At 54.2% G+C, this 17347-nt stretch overlaps 1 protein-coding gene across 2 annotated transcripts; it reads right to left on the bottom strand.

The window, feature by feature from the left end:
* Positions 1 to 199: 199 nt before the first annotated feature.
* On the bottom strand, positions 200 to 16087 carry PDK2 (pyruvate dehydrogenase kinase 2). Of its 2 annotated transcripts, XM_043471144.1 has the most exons (12): positions 15433 to 15600; positions 14582 to 14639; positions 13870 to 14011; positions 6583 to 6654; positions 6065 to 6249; positions 5501 to 5590; positions 5221 to 5298; positions 3024 to 3100; positions 2834 to 2932; positions 2558 to 2665; positions 1769 to 1882; positions 200 to 1213 (listed from the first exon to the last, which is right to left on the bottom strand). In XM_043471144.1, the coding sequence occupies exons 2-12, from the start codon at positions 14634 to 14636 to the stop codon at positions 1073 to 1075; spliced, it is 1161 nt and encodes a 386-aa protein (XP_043327079.1). In that variant the 5' UTR covers positions 14637 to 14639; positions 15433 to 15600; the 3' UTR covers positions 200 to 1072. The 2 variants fall into 2 exon arrangements, with proteins under 2 accessions (XP_043327079.1, XP_043327071.1); XM_043471136.1 differs by lacking the exons at positions 14582 to 14639; positions 15433 to 15600 and adding an exon at positions 15813 to 16087.
* Between the last annotated feature and the right edge of the window lie 1260 nt (positions 16088 to 17347).

Here is a 17347-nt window from a genome sequence, read left to right as displayed (position 1 = left end):
CTCTGAGTGTGGCAGGGCCCCAGGTCTGTCAGTGGGAGCTGCACTGTCAAGCGTTCTGAACGGACGGCTGTGGCCACTGTTGCGCTTGGCATGCACTGGGTCATGTCCGGAGCATGTCACGTGTTGGTCACAGGGACTGCAGTCTGCATACATTTGTACAAGAGGATCTCCCTCCCCCAGGAAAGCAGACGGGCCGCAGTCTCATTCCATCTCCTCTTTACTGTAGATGTCACTGTCACCATCATAGCCACTGGGAGGAGCACACAACTTTAACCCCCTGTGTGCTAAGGGGAAGGATAGGGGCATCCGGGGCTATAAAACTAGCTATATACACACAACATTCTAGGGAGAAAGCCACCCCAAGCACACACCATGTCCAGGCACAGTGGGAGTTGGGGTCTGCTCAGGGGGGACCGTGGGCGATGGGTAGGTGTATGCACATGAGGACATGCAGGGGAAGGGCTCTGGAAGTAGCAGAAACATTGCTGGGGTTACCGACAGGGAGGAGAGGCTGGGCGGCTGACCTCTGTGTCCTCCCAGATTATTCGGCTTTAGGGGTGAGCCCCAGGTGAGAATCCCCTCCCACTACACCAGATGTGGCAGGCACCTGGCCCCTTCCCGACACTGACACCAGACCAGTGCCAGGGTACCGGCATGGGCCAGGACAGTAAGGCAAGCAGGGGCGTCCACTTGGAAGGCCAGGGCGGTGGTGGGCAGTGAGGGGGACCGAGGGTCCCTGGCAGAGAAGTGGCAGCTCTGGGCTCAGAGAGGAAGACTGCCATGGAAACGTATCTCTGGAACACCCCATCAGGATGGAGACATCCTCCAATCCTCAGGCATTGCCCACAGAGACTGGACCCAGGGAGACCACCAAGGAGTCTCCATGGAGACAGAGATTGGCACTTAGGGGCCACCACAGACTGGTCACTGCAGTGATTTCCAAAGAGACAGAAGCTGGTCAACAGGGAGAGCCTCCTGCACCTGGGGGGGCTGGGAATGGGGAGGGTCACCACAGTGGCCGGACCCAGAGACAGCAGTCCATTCTCCTGGGTGTAGGTGAGTGGGGCAGCTTCTAGCTGACACGGTACGTGGACGTGTTCTTGGGCTCCGTGCTGGGCACACACCAATCACCGGCCTCCTGGATGGTCTGGTAGTGGCGCCAGGCTGACTTGTTGTAGACAGGCAGGCGCTCCACTGAGTCCGTGGACAGGGCCTGAGGGGCATCAGGGTCAGCCTCTTCTGCTTTCCTGCACCTTGCCCACTCCCTGGCAGACCACCCTTTCCCAACGGTGGGCTCCAGTGGCCACTAACTGTGGCCCACGTCAGCCCAGCCAGGCGCCACACTGGCTGAGATGACTAAACCAGAAAGACCCATGAAAGCGTCCGTCCCTTCTGTGGCTTGCTCCTGCCCGTTTAAAAAGGCTGTTCACTTTAAAGGTCAGGGAGGGAGAGGGAGGAGGCAGGCTGTGTGACCTTGAACAAGGTCATCAGCTCTGGGCCTCAGTCGCCCCAAGCTGAATGGGTTCTCCATGGTTCCTCACATGTCAAGGCTTCCCAGAACAGGGTCTTTACTCCTGCACCACAGACTCCCTGAAACTGCCTGCCAACTCAGGAGCGCCTGGTGGCTGGGGAACTATAGCTCTGCTCTGATTCTGAGTCTGAAATCAGGAAAAGATTGGAGGGATGGAAAAGAAACCTAAGAACAGGCCCGACCTGTCAGCAACCCACCCCCGCCCCTTGGGTGGGGTTTGCAGGCAGGGGCCCTCACCTTGAGATAGATGACAGCATCGGTCCCAAAGCCCTCCATGGAGAAGAGCTGCAGGTCCCCCTGGAAGTACTTGGCATAGAGGCGGGAAATGGGGAGCCCATACCCAAAGCCAGCCTGCAAGGAGGCGAGAAGGGAGCACAGTGAGACACTGGGCCTGGGCTCCCTGGAGCTGCAGGGACCTATATGCGGAGTGAGGATGGCTCAGCTGGGGTCGTACAGGGGGCTCCCAGCACCAGGGTGAGGAGGAGACAGGAGAGAGGGACAGCTGGGAGACAAGATGGGGATGGTGGGGAGAGGGGATCAGTCCAGTGGAGGGAGGAAGGATGCAGGGCATGGTGGGGGTGGGGAGCAGGGCAGGGCAGGAGAGGAGGCTGGCTCTGGTAGTCAGGGGTCTGCACAGGTCACCGGGCACCTCTTTCTCTCTATTTCCCACACTTAGCCCCGCCTATTCCACTGGGAATGGACACGGAGGTGCTGGTGAGCTGAATAATGCCAAGAGAGAGGTAGTTACTAGTGGAGAGAGAGAGAGGACAGGGAGAACTGAGGAAAGGGGACAGACAGACACCCACAGATAGGTAGGGAGGTGCAGGCTGGGGAGAGGGAGGAGGAACAAGGAAGCCCAGACTCCGAAGAGGGGACTGACATCACACACAGCCTACAGCCTCCCATGGAGGTACCAAGGGAAGTAGGGAAGCAAGTGATGGGCACGAGTGACAATTTGATAAGAGACAAGAAGACTGACGCGCATTCTTCAGGAGGTCGGGGGGAACTGGAGTGAAGCCAGCTCACCAGTGGGGTTCCCCCGGTGCCAGGCTGGGGCATGGGAGCTGTGGAGTACATGTAACTGAAGAGTCGCTCAATCTTCCTCAAGGGAACACCCCCACCTCGGTCACTCATCTGGGGGAGACAGGACGTGTCAGGGTCTCTAGATCTGTTTTCTCCACACCCCATCCCTGATCTTCTCAGGTCTTCCTCACCCCCAGCGTCTTCCCTAAGCCCATCTCCTGGCAGGAGGGAAGTCTCCATCCCACTGCTCTCTGGCCCTCAAAGTCAAAGGTCACATACTTTGATGGAAAGATCTTCCTCGCCCAAGGCCACCATGACCTTGATAGGTGGAAGAGTGAGACTGGATTCGTGGCTTTCCACAGTTGCTCGCATGGCATTCTGTAGTGGAAAACATGATAAGATACAGTGAGAGCAGCCTAGACCTAACCACCCCCCACCCTCACAAAGGAACATCCCCCAGTCTCCTCACCTTGAAGAGTTCAAAAAGCATGTGGTAGAGGTGGGAGGGGACATAAACCATGTGAATTGGCTGTTTGGAGTTGGATGCTGCCAGGGAAGTCCAGACCAAAGATCAGGAGATTGTCAAGAGGTCACCATTCAGCATTCATTCACCAGCATCTAACACCCAGCACTCAACCACCATCCATTGTCCATCCATCTGCTCATTCATTCATCCATCCATTCATTCAGTGTCCATTCATCCATCTACCTCTCCATGTAATATCCATCCATCATACAGTGTCTATCCATCCATCCATCCATCCAGTATCCACCCATTCATCAATCATATCCATTCAACATCTATTCATTCCTCTATCTACACATCCAACCATCCGATGTCTTTCAGTCTATTCATTTGTTCAAATGTCTATCTTTTCCATCTATCCATTCATTCAGAGTACAGATCCATCCTTCCATTCATCCACTGTTTATCTATCCATCTATTCATCATTTATCCACTCAAATAGTATCTATCTATCTATGCTATACTTAGCCTACTAGCATTCACCTTGATACCAGAATCCCCTGGAGAGCTTTTTCACCCAGGGGAGATGGGAGGGGGCTACCCACGTGATCCTGACACCAGCATCCTACTTCCTAAGAATCATCCTAACCTGGAAAGTTTCTTGGTTTTAGGGACTGCGTATCTTCCTGGTGCCTGGCACAGAGCTCTGTATGTAGCAGAAGCTCAGTAAATGTGCAATGGATCAATGAATGAGGGAATCTGAGGCCCTGTGCTGGGCAAGTGGAGACAAAAAGCTGAATAAAATTCAGACCTACCCTCTCAGAAATTTAAGTCTAGACAGAGAAATGCACAACTCACTTTCACATCAGGTGCTGTACCCAGAGCTGTGTGCAGGGCTCTGGGCCTGACCCTGGGGATCCGGAAGTAAAGTGGCCTGTCTCTGCCCTTTGGTTTCTGCCCCCAAGTAATTTAAACAGTGCAATTTAGAGGTCCACTTGAGGCAGGCAGGGCCTACCTCCTCTTTGGGAGGTCTGGGGAGGCTTTTCAGAGGAGCTGGACTTGAATGGGCTCTTAAGGGAAGACTAGGATATGGGCAGCGTGACTTGCAGGCATAAGGCATGAACGCCTTAGGTTTCTGGTGCACAGGCCAGAGTGGCTGAGGAGCAGGGTGGTGGTGGGAAGGGGAGAGGTAACTTCCAGGTCTCTGGTCCTCCTCACCCCTCCACCTCCAAGGTCTTTATCCAATTCACCCCCTTCTTTTCCTCTCTGCTGCCTTCCCCTCCCCTTGCCTAAATCTGCAGTGACGTCCTAACTGGTCTTCCTGGGTCCTCTCCTGCCTCCTCCAACCTCTAAATATCTTTAGAATGTTTCTCAGATCCTGTCATGACTATGCCTCAAACCTCCAGTGGTTTCTCAAAATCCCAGCTCCCGTCTGTAGCCTACGGGCCCTGCGTGCCCAGCCTCTCTCTCCCGCTGTTCACTCCTTCAATATCCTAACCCAGCCACACTGGTCCTTCTGGTTCTCAACTACTCCATCCAAAGTAGGACCCTTGTAGCCATCCTCTGTGTTCATCATTCCCTTTCTTCTTTTAGTAATAGACGCCTACTTCCCCCAAAGTTTTAACTAGCATGTAACTGCTCAGCTAGAGACTAAATTCTCAGCCTCCTCTGCAGCTGGCAGACTTAGGGAAGTGGTGTGATCAACTCCCAGGCCCTGCCGTCCACATCCTCTTTCCCAAAACTTCGCCAGGCTGGAACTGAGACGTGAGGGGGTATAGCTGACTTTGACCATTCTATCCCAGGGGCTAGCGAGAGGAAAACCTGTCTCTCAAATTAAGCATTTTTGGATTCCGGGAAGACAGCCAAACTGACATCCCATCTAATACACTGCTCCTACCCATGACTGTCAGGTTATCTCATTTTGTTTCCTTCCTGTCACATATCATGACCTGAAATTAGCTTGTTTATTATTCACTCACTGGTTAAAGGCCCTGTTCCCCAACCGTCCCAACACCAAGAATGTGAGCTCCATGGGAACAGGGACCTTGCCTATTGTGTTTACTGCTTAATAAATATTTACTAGATAAATTAGCAATAGTAATATAATAATAGCTCTGCATCTCCCTCGTTTCCTGACTCCTACCTCACTTCCCTCTCCCATGTCTGCAGCCCTTAGACACACACAGCCTTATTCGCTCACCATTGATCTCCTGGATCTCCAGGTCAGGAGAGGCCATGTAATACTTGTCACACAGGAGCTTGGCCATGTCATAGGCATCTGAAAGAAGCAGGGGGTCATCAGGGAATGGGTGGCCTCCCCCCAGCAGGCAATTCTCTTGGTATCAACAGTGGGTGTCACCAACATTAAACCCATGGGCATGTGGCCCCCACCCACTGGGGAATGGGTCACCCTCTGGCCAGGTAAACGTGGGGGTTCACTGGGGCTCCTCTGTGGGCCAGGCACAGTGAGGATGACTCACCCTTCACCACCTCAGAGACGTTGCAGTTGGGGTCGATGCTGCCGATGTGTTTGGGGTGGGCAGGGTTGGTTCTGCCATCAAAGAGCAGGGCTACAGGCAGAAACGGTGGGCGCAGTTGGCGGGGCCGTGTCCCTCAGCGCTCCCTCCCTCCTTCCCCTGGCTCTCCAGGACTCCACCTCTATTTCTAACACTTCTGACCCTAACACCGTCTCCCCACCCTCCTACCCTCTCTCCTCTGACCAGACCCTACAACCTCGAATCAGGCCAGTTTTGGACCTTTGCAGGCCTGAAACATTCTTCTTCTCAGAAGTCTCGTTCCCACACATTCTACATTATATTTAATTCTTCTCTTTTGCTATACGTTAAAATAATTTTTACCATCTTGTGTATTTAATGATTGGCTGTGATTTCGCAACACTCATAGTTAATTTTCCTAGAATAAGAAACTCTAGAAAACCACCTGTTTCCAAGTGTAACGAGATGGTTATGAGTACCACAGAAAGAAGTGACACAGTTTTGCTTCCTGTAAACCTCTGAACACTGAACGGCCCTGCGCCCGCTCACTGTGCTGGTTGATGAGCATGCGGATGGAGATGCGGCTGAGGTAGAAGCGGTCCAAGAAGTACTGGATGTTCTGGTTGGAGACGGGGTCGTCGCCGTAGGTGTCCTTGTATTCCAGCACGCCCTGAGCCATGGTGGGCACCACGTCATTGTGGCGGTTCCGGATGGTGACCAGGGCATCGGTGAACCTGTGGGGTAGGGGGCAGATGTTGGCTCTGGGACACCCTCAGACTCTCCCTGCTCTGCCCTTCTCTCCACACTTGCCTTCACCCACTCGACTCTTCCCAGCCCATTCCTCCTGAAGGCCGCCCAGACCTCCCACTGCCTGCCTGGCAGTCTGGGAGCTCCACCGGGTGGGTCCTGGGTCCCCCCACATCAGACACACCAGGATTGAGCGCTGTCTCCCCGCTCACCCTGGATACACCCAAAGACAGGGACATTTCCGTCATCCTACGGGCATTTCTGCCCCTGGGGCTGCGGCTCACACCTGCCCTCCCGCCCCCAGCCAGGGCCTCACTCACTGGCTCAGGGTCCGATGGTCCTCAGGGTCCTTGTCCAGGAACTCCATGATGTCCAGGAGACTCTGGACATACCTGTGCAGGAGGGGAGGGGGCATCACCTTAGCTCAGGGCCAGGCCCCTGCCCACCCGACTCTGCTGACCCAACGTTTGCCCTGTGACTCCAGGGGGCAGCCAGAGTGGGCAGCATGCAATGGGCTACACAGGTTGACAAGCTGCATCACAAATTTCCTCACTCTGCTCCATCTGTGACTCCTCCCGACAACACAGTAAACGTACTGTGCAAGAAAATCTCTAATTTGTTGGTTCTCAGAGGGCCTTTGCTTTGCTGTCCTAGAAGAGCAGTCTTCGAAGGGGCTTGGTGGCCACCCCACCCACGGGGCTCCTGGTGAGAAGACTGAGGCCCAGACTGGGGAGGGGGCCTTGCCCAAGACCAGCGGTGACAGCAAGGCACTCAGCCTCCCCCGCCGTCATGGAAACAGACCGAGTGTCTGCCTGCAGGGTGGCTGCTATATCCCAGGGGCCAGCCCAGCGCTCTCACAGAGCAGGGGTTCAAGGAGACAACCTCACACGCTGACTCTGGACACCAGGAGCTGTCAGCCTGTTCGCAGTTCCTAGGGAAGTGGATTTTAAATGGTGGGTGGGAAAAACGAGGTGGGGGGGGAGTTGGTGGGGGCTGGGCATGCCCAGCTCTGACACGGGGTGGGGCTGGAGCCCATGGAGAGCCTGAAGGGGCCCAGCTGCCTAGATGCTGCCAAACTGGAGCCACTGTCCCCCCATCCCCACTGTGAGGCAGGGAGCCACTGCTTTCCTACTAACGCCCCAGTCCGCAGCAGCTCACTCTCTTGGGGAAGGCAGACAGTTGAGCCTCTCTCTGGCAGAAACACTTGGGCTGGCAGGAAGAGGGGCCACTAGAGTCTGACCAGGGAGGGCCCTGGGGGCCTAACAGTCCCTCTAGAAGAGGTCCCACCATAATCCAAAGTCCCATGTATGCAGGGCTTTGACCTTAACAGTAAGAACAGCAGAATTCAGCCCCATTTCACAGTCTCCTCAATTGAGGCCTGAGGCAGTTCCGTAGCTGGGAGGTGATATAGTGAAGACAGGCCTCCAGCGCTCCTGCCACTATACAGTGCTGGCTGCTCAAAAGGGCTCAGCCCCCTGGTCCTGTGGTTCTCTCTGCCTGGAATACCCTGCTCCCTTCACCTACTGCCACTCTCCTCTCTCTTGCTTAACCCAGTAGAGAAGACGGTGAAAGAGCTAGCTTTGAGGCTAGCTCTTGGCAGAGCCATCTGCCAAGTCCCAGCCTGGGCTCTTCCACTTTGAGCTGTGTGGCTCTGGGAAGTCATGGAACCTCTCTGGGCGTGAGTTTCCTTATCAGAAAAAGGGAGGGTATTGTACCTACTGCTATCACTGCTTTTTGGTGAGAATGAAGTGTGATAATCAACACAGTGCCTAGCAAATAGTGAGTACTCTAAATGCTTGCTCTTGTTATGAACAGTGGTTCAGACACTGTCAACAGCTGAGGGCACCCTCTTAGTCCCCAGGTGGCACGTGACACACTCCTCTTGGTTACACTGGGCACAGGCTCTGAATCACACCATGTTTGAATCTGTCATGCTCTGGACAGCCACGGAGAACAGATGGGGCTTTCCCAGCCCTGCTGCTGCCACCTGCCCTCCCCACACAGGGCCCAGCACAGCGCCTGGCAGGAGGTGGCAGAGTCACTCATAGCAGAGATGATCAGCTCTCCCTGGAACCCCCTCACCATCCTCAGAGCCCCAGCAGACAGTCAGAGCGGCCCTCCTACGCCCTCACCTCAGAATTCCTGGAGAATAACAATAGCTGCCGCTTACCCAGTGACCATCAGTGCTCACCTGTGCTCAGAGTCTATGCAGGGGCTTTCCTCTCCCAGGAGCCTTCATGAGCATGTGCTATTTCCCCCTTTTGCAGATAAGGAAATCAGCTCAGAGAGGGCAGATAATATGTTTCAGGTCACATAGTACGCATTCACACTGGGATTCAAACCCAGGTCTGTCTGATGCCAAGTCTACACCACATGGCCAAGTGCTTACTGTCTACACCGGTCCTAACAGTGATGCTGCTGATGTCCATGGTGAGGGCAACCAGTGTCTACCGGTGCTGGCCTTGTGCTAGGGCTCTGCTCTATGCTCCCCTAATTAAACCTCCACAATGACCCTGTGGAGGGTATGCTACTGCTGGACCCATTTTACAGATGAGGAAGTCAACATACGGAGCTGGAATGCTCTCTCACAGGCCTGTGTTACTCCAGATCCCTGGATCCCATGCCCAACAGAAAGCTTCAGGCTCATGTGATTCTTAGAGGGAGAGGGGATTTGAGAGGAGGACCTGCAAGTATGTAATGGTAGGAACAGAGACAGGAGAGAAAGGAGACCAGCTGGGGGGTATGTGCCCTGGAACCCCTTCCCAAGACCCAGGGGGCAAAACAGAGAGGGAGCAGGTTGGAACTACAGGGCTCTGACCAGCTGGGCCAGGACTGGGGGTTGGTGACAGGATGAGAGCTCTCGCTGCTGGCCCCACCCCCTGTGGCTGCCTAATGAACCACCAAGGGGGGTGGCATGAAGTAAAACAAAGGGCACCAGGATGGACTGGCAGTGGGAGCGCCAGCTGGCAGGGCTCTGGGGAGAGCTGCAGCCTCATTCAGGCCTCAGTCTCCTGGATTGTGAAGCAGGGATTAGAATCTCTGCCCGCCTTCCTCTGGGAGACATTCCATCAGGGGAGTGGTCCTGGGTGTACTCCCAGAAGGGAGAGGAGAGGATGACGAGAATTCTCCCAGGGGAACCGTGACTGGGCCTGAAACCCCTCAAGAGTCTGGCAGACCAGACCTTACCCGTGGTCCTGAAAATGGAAAGGAGGGAGTGATGCTGGCTCCAAAACGGCCCACCCTGGAGGGTCAGAGAAAGATCTGGGCTTAGACACGGACAGTCTGGAGCAGTGATGCAATGATAGATGTGTCACCTGCCCTGGGCCTGGCAGAACAGGCAGTGGAGCCAACGTGAAGCACTAGGGAAGGCCTGGCCTGGTGACCTCAGCAGTAAGCAAGGCCGCCCAGGACTTCCTGGGTGACATCTGGTATGTCCTCCCCTCCCCTCTACCAAGTCATGTGGAGACCCCAAACCCTGCCTTCTGGGACTTTCCAGCCAATCCAGAGCCCTGGATTTGGCAGGTGGGAGGGGTAGAATTTGGTGAGAGGAGGGAGCATATGTATGCCTGTTTGAGTGTGTGTGGGTGAGCCTGGGTGTAGGGATGTCGGAATGAATACCTGGCAGAGTGGGAAGAGGCACACGCAGGCTTGTGTGGGCAGAGGAGTGGGGAGCCTGTGTGAGTCTGGATGCCTGTGGGGGTGTGTGTCCACAGCCGCTGGGGACCAGGGTGTAAACAAGGAAAAGGCCCTGTGAGGAGGGGAGAGGTGGAGACGTGCTGGTATCTGGAAGCTGCCTGTGGAGGGGCGCTGGGCACAGCCCTGAGCCAGGCTGACCTGGGCCCCATTGCTGACAGTGCTGCTCTCCGGTCCCAGTGTGTGAAGTGGGCTTCGCAGCAGCAGGAGTAGATCAGAGGAGGCGATGCTGGTGGCCGATCCACTCGGATTACATAAGTGATGGCTGAGGGATTCAATGGCAGGTTTTGGCTACAGCCCCGGGCCTGGCGCAGAGCAGGCCCTAGGTGCCCGGAACCAGTGAGGCGGTCATTCTTTTCAAGGGCAAAGACTACTGGGTTTGGTGTCCACACACCTTGCTGAGGCAAGGGAGGTTCATGAGAATGTGCCGTCGTATCCACTCTCACCCCCTTCCCATACTACACCCCTGCAAAGGCACTACTAGCCACAGGAGTGACTCACTGTCATTTGATTCTACTCTGCAACTCTCACTCAACCCTCCATTTTTCCAGATACATCCCCAAACTCCATGCCCTTTGTCAGCCTGTCACTTTCCCCTGTGAGATGTAAAGGTTACCCCTCTGTGCCCCCGCAACACTAGCCATCAAATAATCTCTGTAAAGAATATCTACTTTTCCGCTGACATGCTTTTCTTAGAAATATCTGATTCCTCCAGAACACGGCTCACTCCCTTTCCTTTGAGAGCACAGCCCCCAGATCACACAGCCTGGGTTGGAATCCCGGCTCTACCACTTACTACCTGATGAGCTCAGGCTAGTTTCTTAATGTCTCTGAACCTCAGTTTCCTCATCTACAAGACAGGGATGATAAAAAGGCCTACTCTGCAAGGTTGTTGTGAAGGGTAAATGAGTAAGGACATGCTCAGAGCAGCTCCTGATGGCCAGCAGGCCTTCCAGGGGTGTCTGCCTCTGTCATTGTCGTCCACCACCAAGACTACACTCTTAAGAGAACCTCTGCCACAGCACATCATCTTTGGCCAGAAGGTGACGCTGCCAGAAGATCACAGACATCACTCGTGTGTAGAGTTCATGTACTTCCACATCCAGCAGTGGCATCTCACCCATTTTACAGATGAGGAAGCTGAGACTCAGAGGGGCCATGTGGTTGGCCAAACGTCAAGTATCCAGCAGGCACAAAAGCCAAGCCTCAAAGTCAGGCATGCTGGTGCCACACTCAGGGCTTTCCTTCACCTTCCAGTCACCTCCAAAACAGGATCCCATGACCTCAAGTCAGTCCAGTTGAAATAATACATCAGGTTTGTTTAGAAACAGGAATTCTCCACTTGCCCACCTGCCTAGACCCTCTCCCCAGCTGAGTAGAAACTCCGCTAGCTGTTGCCACGTGTTAACTATTGCCACCACTGTTACCGAGAGCATGTGCACAAGTCTTGTCCATTTCCAAAGGAAAGGTTTTACTGCTCACTCATCGGTCTCTGAGGCTAGTAGCCCTCTTGCCAAGCTCTCTGGTAGGTTTTCCCCTTCCTCTTGTGGAACTGCCTACCTTCACCACCTCCATCATCCAACTGGCAAGGGGGTTCCCGTGGAGAGGGAGGTCTGTCTCAGGAAGTTCTTCCTTGCCTCAGACCACAATCTCTCTTGCTGCATTTGATGCCCATTCTCTGGAAACAGTCTCAGCAGGCTGTCTCTTCATTGTGTCAGCACACTCTAGCAATACCTTGGTGTGCTCTCCTCTAAATCAATCATCCACTGGGAAGCATTCCCTCTTGTCTCACTTCGCTCTCTCCTGCTGTTGCTGGTCATTACTTCCCAGCTTTGAGAGAAGAATTAAGTCAGGCCAAGCCCAGACGTGAGTAACTGATTTTCAAGAAGGGACTCTGGGACTTCCCTGACGGTCCAGTGGTTAAGAATCTGCCTTGCAATGCAAAGGACATGGGTTCGATCCCTGGTCAGGGAACTAAGATCCCACATGCCAGAGAGCAACTCAGCCTGTGTGCTACAACTACTGAGCCCTTGCATCGCAAATAGAGAATCCACGTGCCGCAATGAAAGATCCCCCATGACACAAGGAAGATCCCACATGCCACAGCTCAGACCCAACACAGCCACATAATAAATGAATATTTTTTAAAAAAAGAAGGGGCTCTATGGGCCTTGGGGGCATCACGGGCAATCAGCACCTCCCTGCCCTCCGTCCCCACATCTCCTGACTCTTCAAGGAAACAAGTGTCCAAGGAGGGGCCCAAGAAGCCCTGTCCTGGAGTTAAGGACCAGCTGGAGAGGCAGCCAGGTCACTCAGCTGGACAGAGCCGGAGGAGAGCTGGAGAGAACAGATGGCACCTTCTGTCTCCTCCCCATGCCTTCCACGCTGCCCCACGGCAGGAAATGCCGGTTGGCTCAGAGGTCCTGGACCTCTAAGGGACAGGCCCCAGTGAGCGGTGACCTCATTGTGCCACGTGAAAATCAGGCTCTGCCCTCTGTCCCCCCACCCACCTTCATCACTTGCAGTAACAGTGCTCTGTCCATAAAGTGAGTGCTCAGATGCCCTAGCCAGGCTCTCTCCTGCCTCCACACCTTTGCACAAGCAGTTCCTTTGGTCTGAATGCTCTTCCCTCCTTTCTAGGTCAAAGTTCACTTAGGCAACTTATAAGGCCCAGTGACATGTCACCTCTTCTCTGCCTCCATTTCAACTTCCCCACAGTGTTCTGATTCAACTGAAATTCACTGTGCAGAGACCATGTGCCTGGGCTTTTCTTACTTTATCCTCATTGAGTTAGAATAAGTCATTTATAGCACATTCATGCGCAGAAAAAAAGCTGGAAGGGCATCAATAAAGGGCACTTACAAAACCTGAATGTTTGGTTAAAGGGTGGAGGGAAATAATTGACATTTTCTTTTATCTACTTTTCTGTGTTCTCCAAATGTCAAAGTGAGCATTCTGCAATGAGGGGAAGAAACCAATGTTATTTCAAAGCAACATTATTTCGCTATTAATTTAAATAAAACAAACTCTTCAGTCGCTTACTTCCGGCCACTACGGAGCTCTTAAGTTTGCCCCTTTTATTCTCCCCATGAGAGGATGGCTCCTGAGCAGCAGCTGCTGCTGCTGTTTCCCTAACCTAACACAGCACTGAGCTCCACGTAGGTGTGGATGCCCCGAATCGAAAAGGAAACCACAGTAGTACCAGACCTGCCATAGCCAGAACAACAGGCAAAAGATTTCTGCACGCATGCCACTGAAGATTAACCACGATTAGCTACTCACACCCCCAGTTACAGAGCAGATTTTTGTTTATTCTTCATGTGATTGGCCTTTGGTTAATGTCATTCAGTTTTTAATACTTATCCCTGGACAAAGTTTTTGAGTAAACTTTATTGAGAATTTCTCTCTGCTACTGCTGCTGTGTGCAATAAACTTTTGGTCTTTGCCCGTCTAAAGCTCTTTGGGGTTGGTACTGTGCCAAGCTTGTGTCTATTTGAGTGTTTTCCAACATCCCAAACAGGCTGATCTGTTTGGATCATACAATTTGAAGATTCACTTCTTCCTGTTTCCCACAAAGTTGCCCCAGCTAGATGTTATCCAACAGGTGCTAGATTCTCAGGGTCAGGGCCGGTGGCAAATGCTGCCATGAGCCTGATTTGGGTTTTGGTGTGAAAATGATGATTTCCTTTTCCAGAGAATGGAGGGTGGTGGGTATAGGGCTGTCTCAGAGACATGGAGGCTGGAAGCTTGATCTGAGTCCCTGCTACGGCCTACGATTCCCACTTGACTGTGAGAACTCCCCTACTTCTCAAAAGTCCCCGTGCCTCTCCTCTTGCCCCACCTCCTGCAAGGCTGGGAGCATCGGGCATCTGACAATGGAGTGGGGGGCACGGGGATCTAGCCGAGGGTCTCACCAGCTCTGTACCAGCTGCACCGAGGGTGTGCTCAGCACCCGGTCAGGAAGCAGGTTGATCTCCTTCATGATGTTGGCCAGGCGCACAGGCAGCTCCTGCCTGAGGAAAGTGAACGAGGTTTTCTCACAGGCATTGCTGGACCCTGGTGGGAGAGGGAAAGGTGAGCCTAAGAGTTACAAAGCACTGGAGCCAGAAGACCTCTGAGTGGTGGGGAAGGGGGTCAGGTCACTAAATACTTCATTTCCTGAGGATTCAGAAGAGACAAGATGACAAGGAGGCACAGGATAAGGGCCCCTCCTGACCCAAGCAGTGACCGCCACACTACCCAGCCTAACCCTCAGGGAGGCTGTGTCCTTTCCCCACCTCCAGCTGAATCCTGCTTGCCTTCAACCACAGGGGACAGGGCCACCCTGGGCCCACTGGGTGCTGCCTCTGGCCCAAGTTCTCTCACTTCTTCTCTTTCTTTTCCCTCCTAGTAGACACTCACTTTGCGGGGCTTGAGCCAGGTGGGCAGAGGAGCCTGGGAAACCCATCCTACCTTGAGATGAGCTTCCCTGGCTGAGGGAAGCTATGCTCAGACCACTGCAGCCATAGGGTCCGGGCATCATCTTGGCCCAGGTGGTCTTTATGTCCACAGTAGACTTGCCCCTACATTAATGCCCACCCACCTGAGAGGTAGACAGGGTTGGGGAACTGGGGCCCAAATACTTACAGACTCTTGGTCTGGCTTGAAGATGAAGAGCGGGTAGAGGACTGAATGAGGTCATGGCCTAGAGTCAGGAGACCTGGGTTCTAAGTCCAGGTTCTGCCTTTAACTCTGTCACCCAGGGCGTGTCACTATCCCTCTGAAGAACTGTTTTACCCACTGGACTCCAAGTGGACCACTCTACTGTGAGTGCCTCCCTGCTCTGACAGTTCTGTTAACTGGGGTCCAGTCTGGACTAGACAACTGCTGGAGGCTGGGAGTGGGCTGAGGAAGCTTTCCTACATGGTGGGAGCTCAGATACGGAGGGAAGCAGGTGAACAAGTATCGGGCAACAGATGCCCTGTGTCCTGGCTGCCACCTCCCTGCCCCCTGCCATCAGTGACGCAGCTGTAACCTGAGCCAGGCACTGTCTCCTCAACTCTTGAGAGACCTGGGCAACCCCTTCTAATCCCCAGCTGGCACCATAGAAATTCTGTGTGGACAGACACTGTCCACACAATGCCTGTTTCAGTCACCGTGTTGGCACATCCTTGCCACTCCCAGAACACTGGTGGTAGGTGACCCTGGCCCAGGAACCCAGGGGCAGCTAAGGATGGGTACAAGCTGTCTGGCTCCATTTCACGGTGCCCCAGACCCCTACCCAGCTGGGGACAGATGGCCAGGCCACAGTAGATTTGATCTTCAAGTGTCCTTGCTTTCCAGGACAGCTGGGGGCCAGCTCTTTCAGTGGAGGGAGGTGTACCAGTCAGGGCCTCTCTCCTGTTGACTCATCTGAAAGAGTCCCTCCCGCTAACAGACCCCTAGGGCGGGCAATGCCCCCTAGTCGCTCCCACAACACCCCCCATTGCCTCTCTGACCTTTACTCTTGGAATCGCCAGGACAATCCCCAGTAACCCTTTAGTGCCTGGATACAACCTCCTGCTCCAATGGCACTGCCTCTCCTCCTCTCCAAGACTCCTCACAAAACCCAGGAAGACACCGTGGACCCCCCCTTCTCAGTGGCCCCCACTTCCCCCTAACAGCCCAGTCTTCAGCCGGGGTGCCCTTAACCCTTTCAAGCACAACCGGCCCCTGCCTCCCCGTTAACTCTTTCCTGTCTGAACTCCTGCAAGCAAACCTTCCCTGTCACTCGGCCTCCCTTAGCCTCCGAGTTAACCCTTCTTGACCAGGACTCCTTCACCCCCACTCCCGCCCCTCGCAGACCCCCCGCGGCCAGCCGCCTCCCGCTCACTCGTACCGAAGTCCAGAAACTGCTTCATGGACAGCGGGGATGGGGAGAACTTGCTGAAGTGCTCGATGTATTTGGGTGCCCCTGCCAGGGACGCATTCTTCAGCAGCGCGCGGACCCAGCGCATGGCGGTGGCGACCACTTCTCGGGCTCGGGCTCTGGACCCTGCGCGAGCAGCGCTGGTGCTCGGCTCAGCCCAGCCCGGCCCGGTGCCGCGGCGGCCGCCTCCTCCCCACCTCGACCCCAGCTAGGCTCCGAGTCCCGGCCAATTGGCTTGTTGCAGCGCCCCGACGTCGCTAATGGCGTCTCACAAACAACTCCAGGAGAGCCAATAGCCTCTCGCCCCGGCACGTGGCTACCCCCTGGGCCCGCCCCCTTAACCCAGTGTTTGCCGGGAGCGGCCTGTTGTTTTCGAGAGGCAGCGCCAAGAGCCCGCGCTGAGAGCCCGCCTCCCCGGCGTCACCACGCGCGTTCCTCCTCCCGGCCTAGCCCGGATTAACCCCTCCCTCCCCAAAGGCCCGTTATTCCCTTTCCTCGTACACTCCGTTTCCCCGATCCCTCCCCGAATCTCCTTCACTTGCCTGCCCCAAGGTTGTTCGGGAGCTTTCAACGCATCCTTTTCCGCCCACAAGGGCCCGATCCACCTGTCCTGATCTCCACCCACCTGCTCTCCCTCAGGGCGTCTGGTGGGTTCCCAGTCTGGAAGACAGTGACTCGGACTGTGGATGGATTGGGATGCGACCCCATGCTAATCCCTAATATAGACGTGTAACACACCTACTTCCACAAAGATCCAAGCAGCTCAGGACAAGGCAGCATTTTGCTTTTCCAGTTAAAAAACTCCGAGTCAACCCCCTCACTAACGCCTAGCGGCGGCTACAATGAACTTTTAAAACCACCTTTATTTTATTATTCTCTACTCATTTGACCTGAGAAAGCAACCTTTTTCGTGGGAACATAGCTCGTCCTCTTGGCCGGATATGTCCCGTCCCCGTCCCCGCATCCCACCCACTTGAGGTGTTTTTCGCTTCAGTCTTTGGCCCACACTCATCAAGTGCCAAATAGTTGCCAGGCTTATATGCTGGGAACGGGAAACACAGACAGGATTGGGACATGGTCTTTTGCCTTGATTATTTCATTTCTCAGTTTGAGAGAGCTGCGTAAGTAAATAACTAAATAGTTACAACAGACTGCAATTATAACCAATGCAGAGCTATGTGCAAGTCTTCACAATGGAAGGGACTCTTAGCTGAATGAATACTATCCCATACGCCAGGCACTCTTTGCATGCATCATCTCATTGAATTCTCTAGACAGCTCTACCGTGCTACTGTTACCACCATTTTACAGTTGAGGAAACAGGTTCAGGTACCATTTTCCACTGCAAATCTGAAGGTGTTACTTCCCTTGCTCTCAGCCTTGGCCTTCACTTCTTACTGGAGCCTTTCCAGTTCTCACATGATCTGGTTTGGTTTAACTCTCTGGCCTCATCTCTTCCACACTCCCCTGCTCAAGTCCCACCCATACTTATCTAGTGCCTTGAA

Source organism: Cervus canadensis, chromosome 1 (assembly GCF_019320065.1).
Source record: "Cervus canadensis isolate Bull #8, Minnesota chromosome 1, ASM1932006v1, whole genome shotgun sequence".
NCBI classification, from domain to species: Eukaryota; Metazoa; Chordata; class Mammalia; order Artiodactyla; family Cervidae; genus Cervus; species Cervus canadensis.
This window is presented reverse-complemented; position numbering and strand designations above follow the sequence as displayed.

Coding starts and splice junctions, on each gene's coding strand:
- PDK2 (XM_043471136.1), bottom strand. CDS start 15,930: ATGCGCTGGGTCCGCGCGCTGCTGAAGAATGCGTCCCTGGCAGGGGCA. Junction 14,012..15,812: donor GAAGCAGTTTCTGGACTTCG/GTACGAGTGAGC, acceptor CTCTCCCACCAG/GGTCCAGCAATGCCTGTGAG. Junction 2,933..3,023: donor TGCTTTTTGAACTCTTCAAG/GTGAGGAGACTG, acceptor TTTCCACTACAG/AATGCCATGCGAGCAACTGT.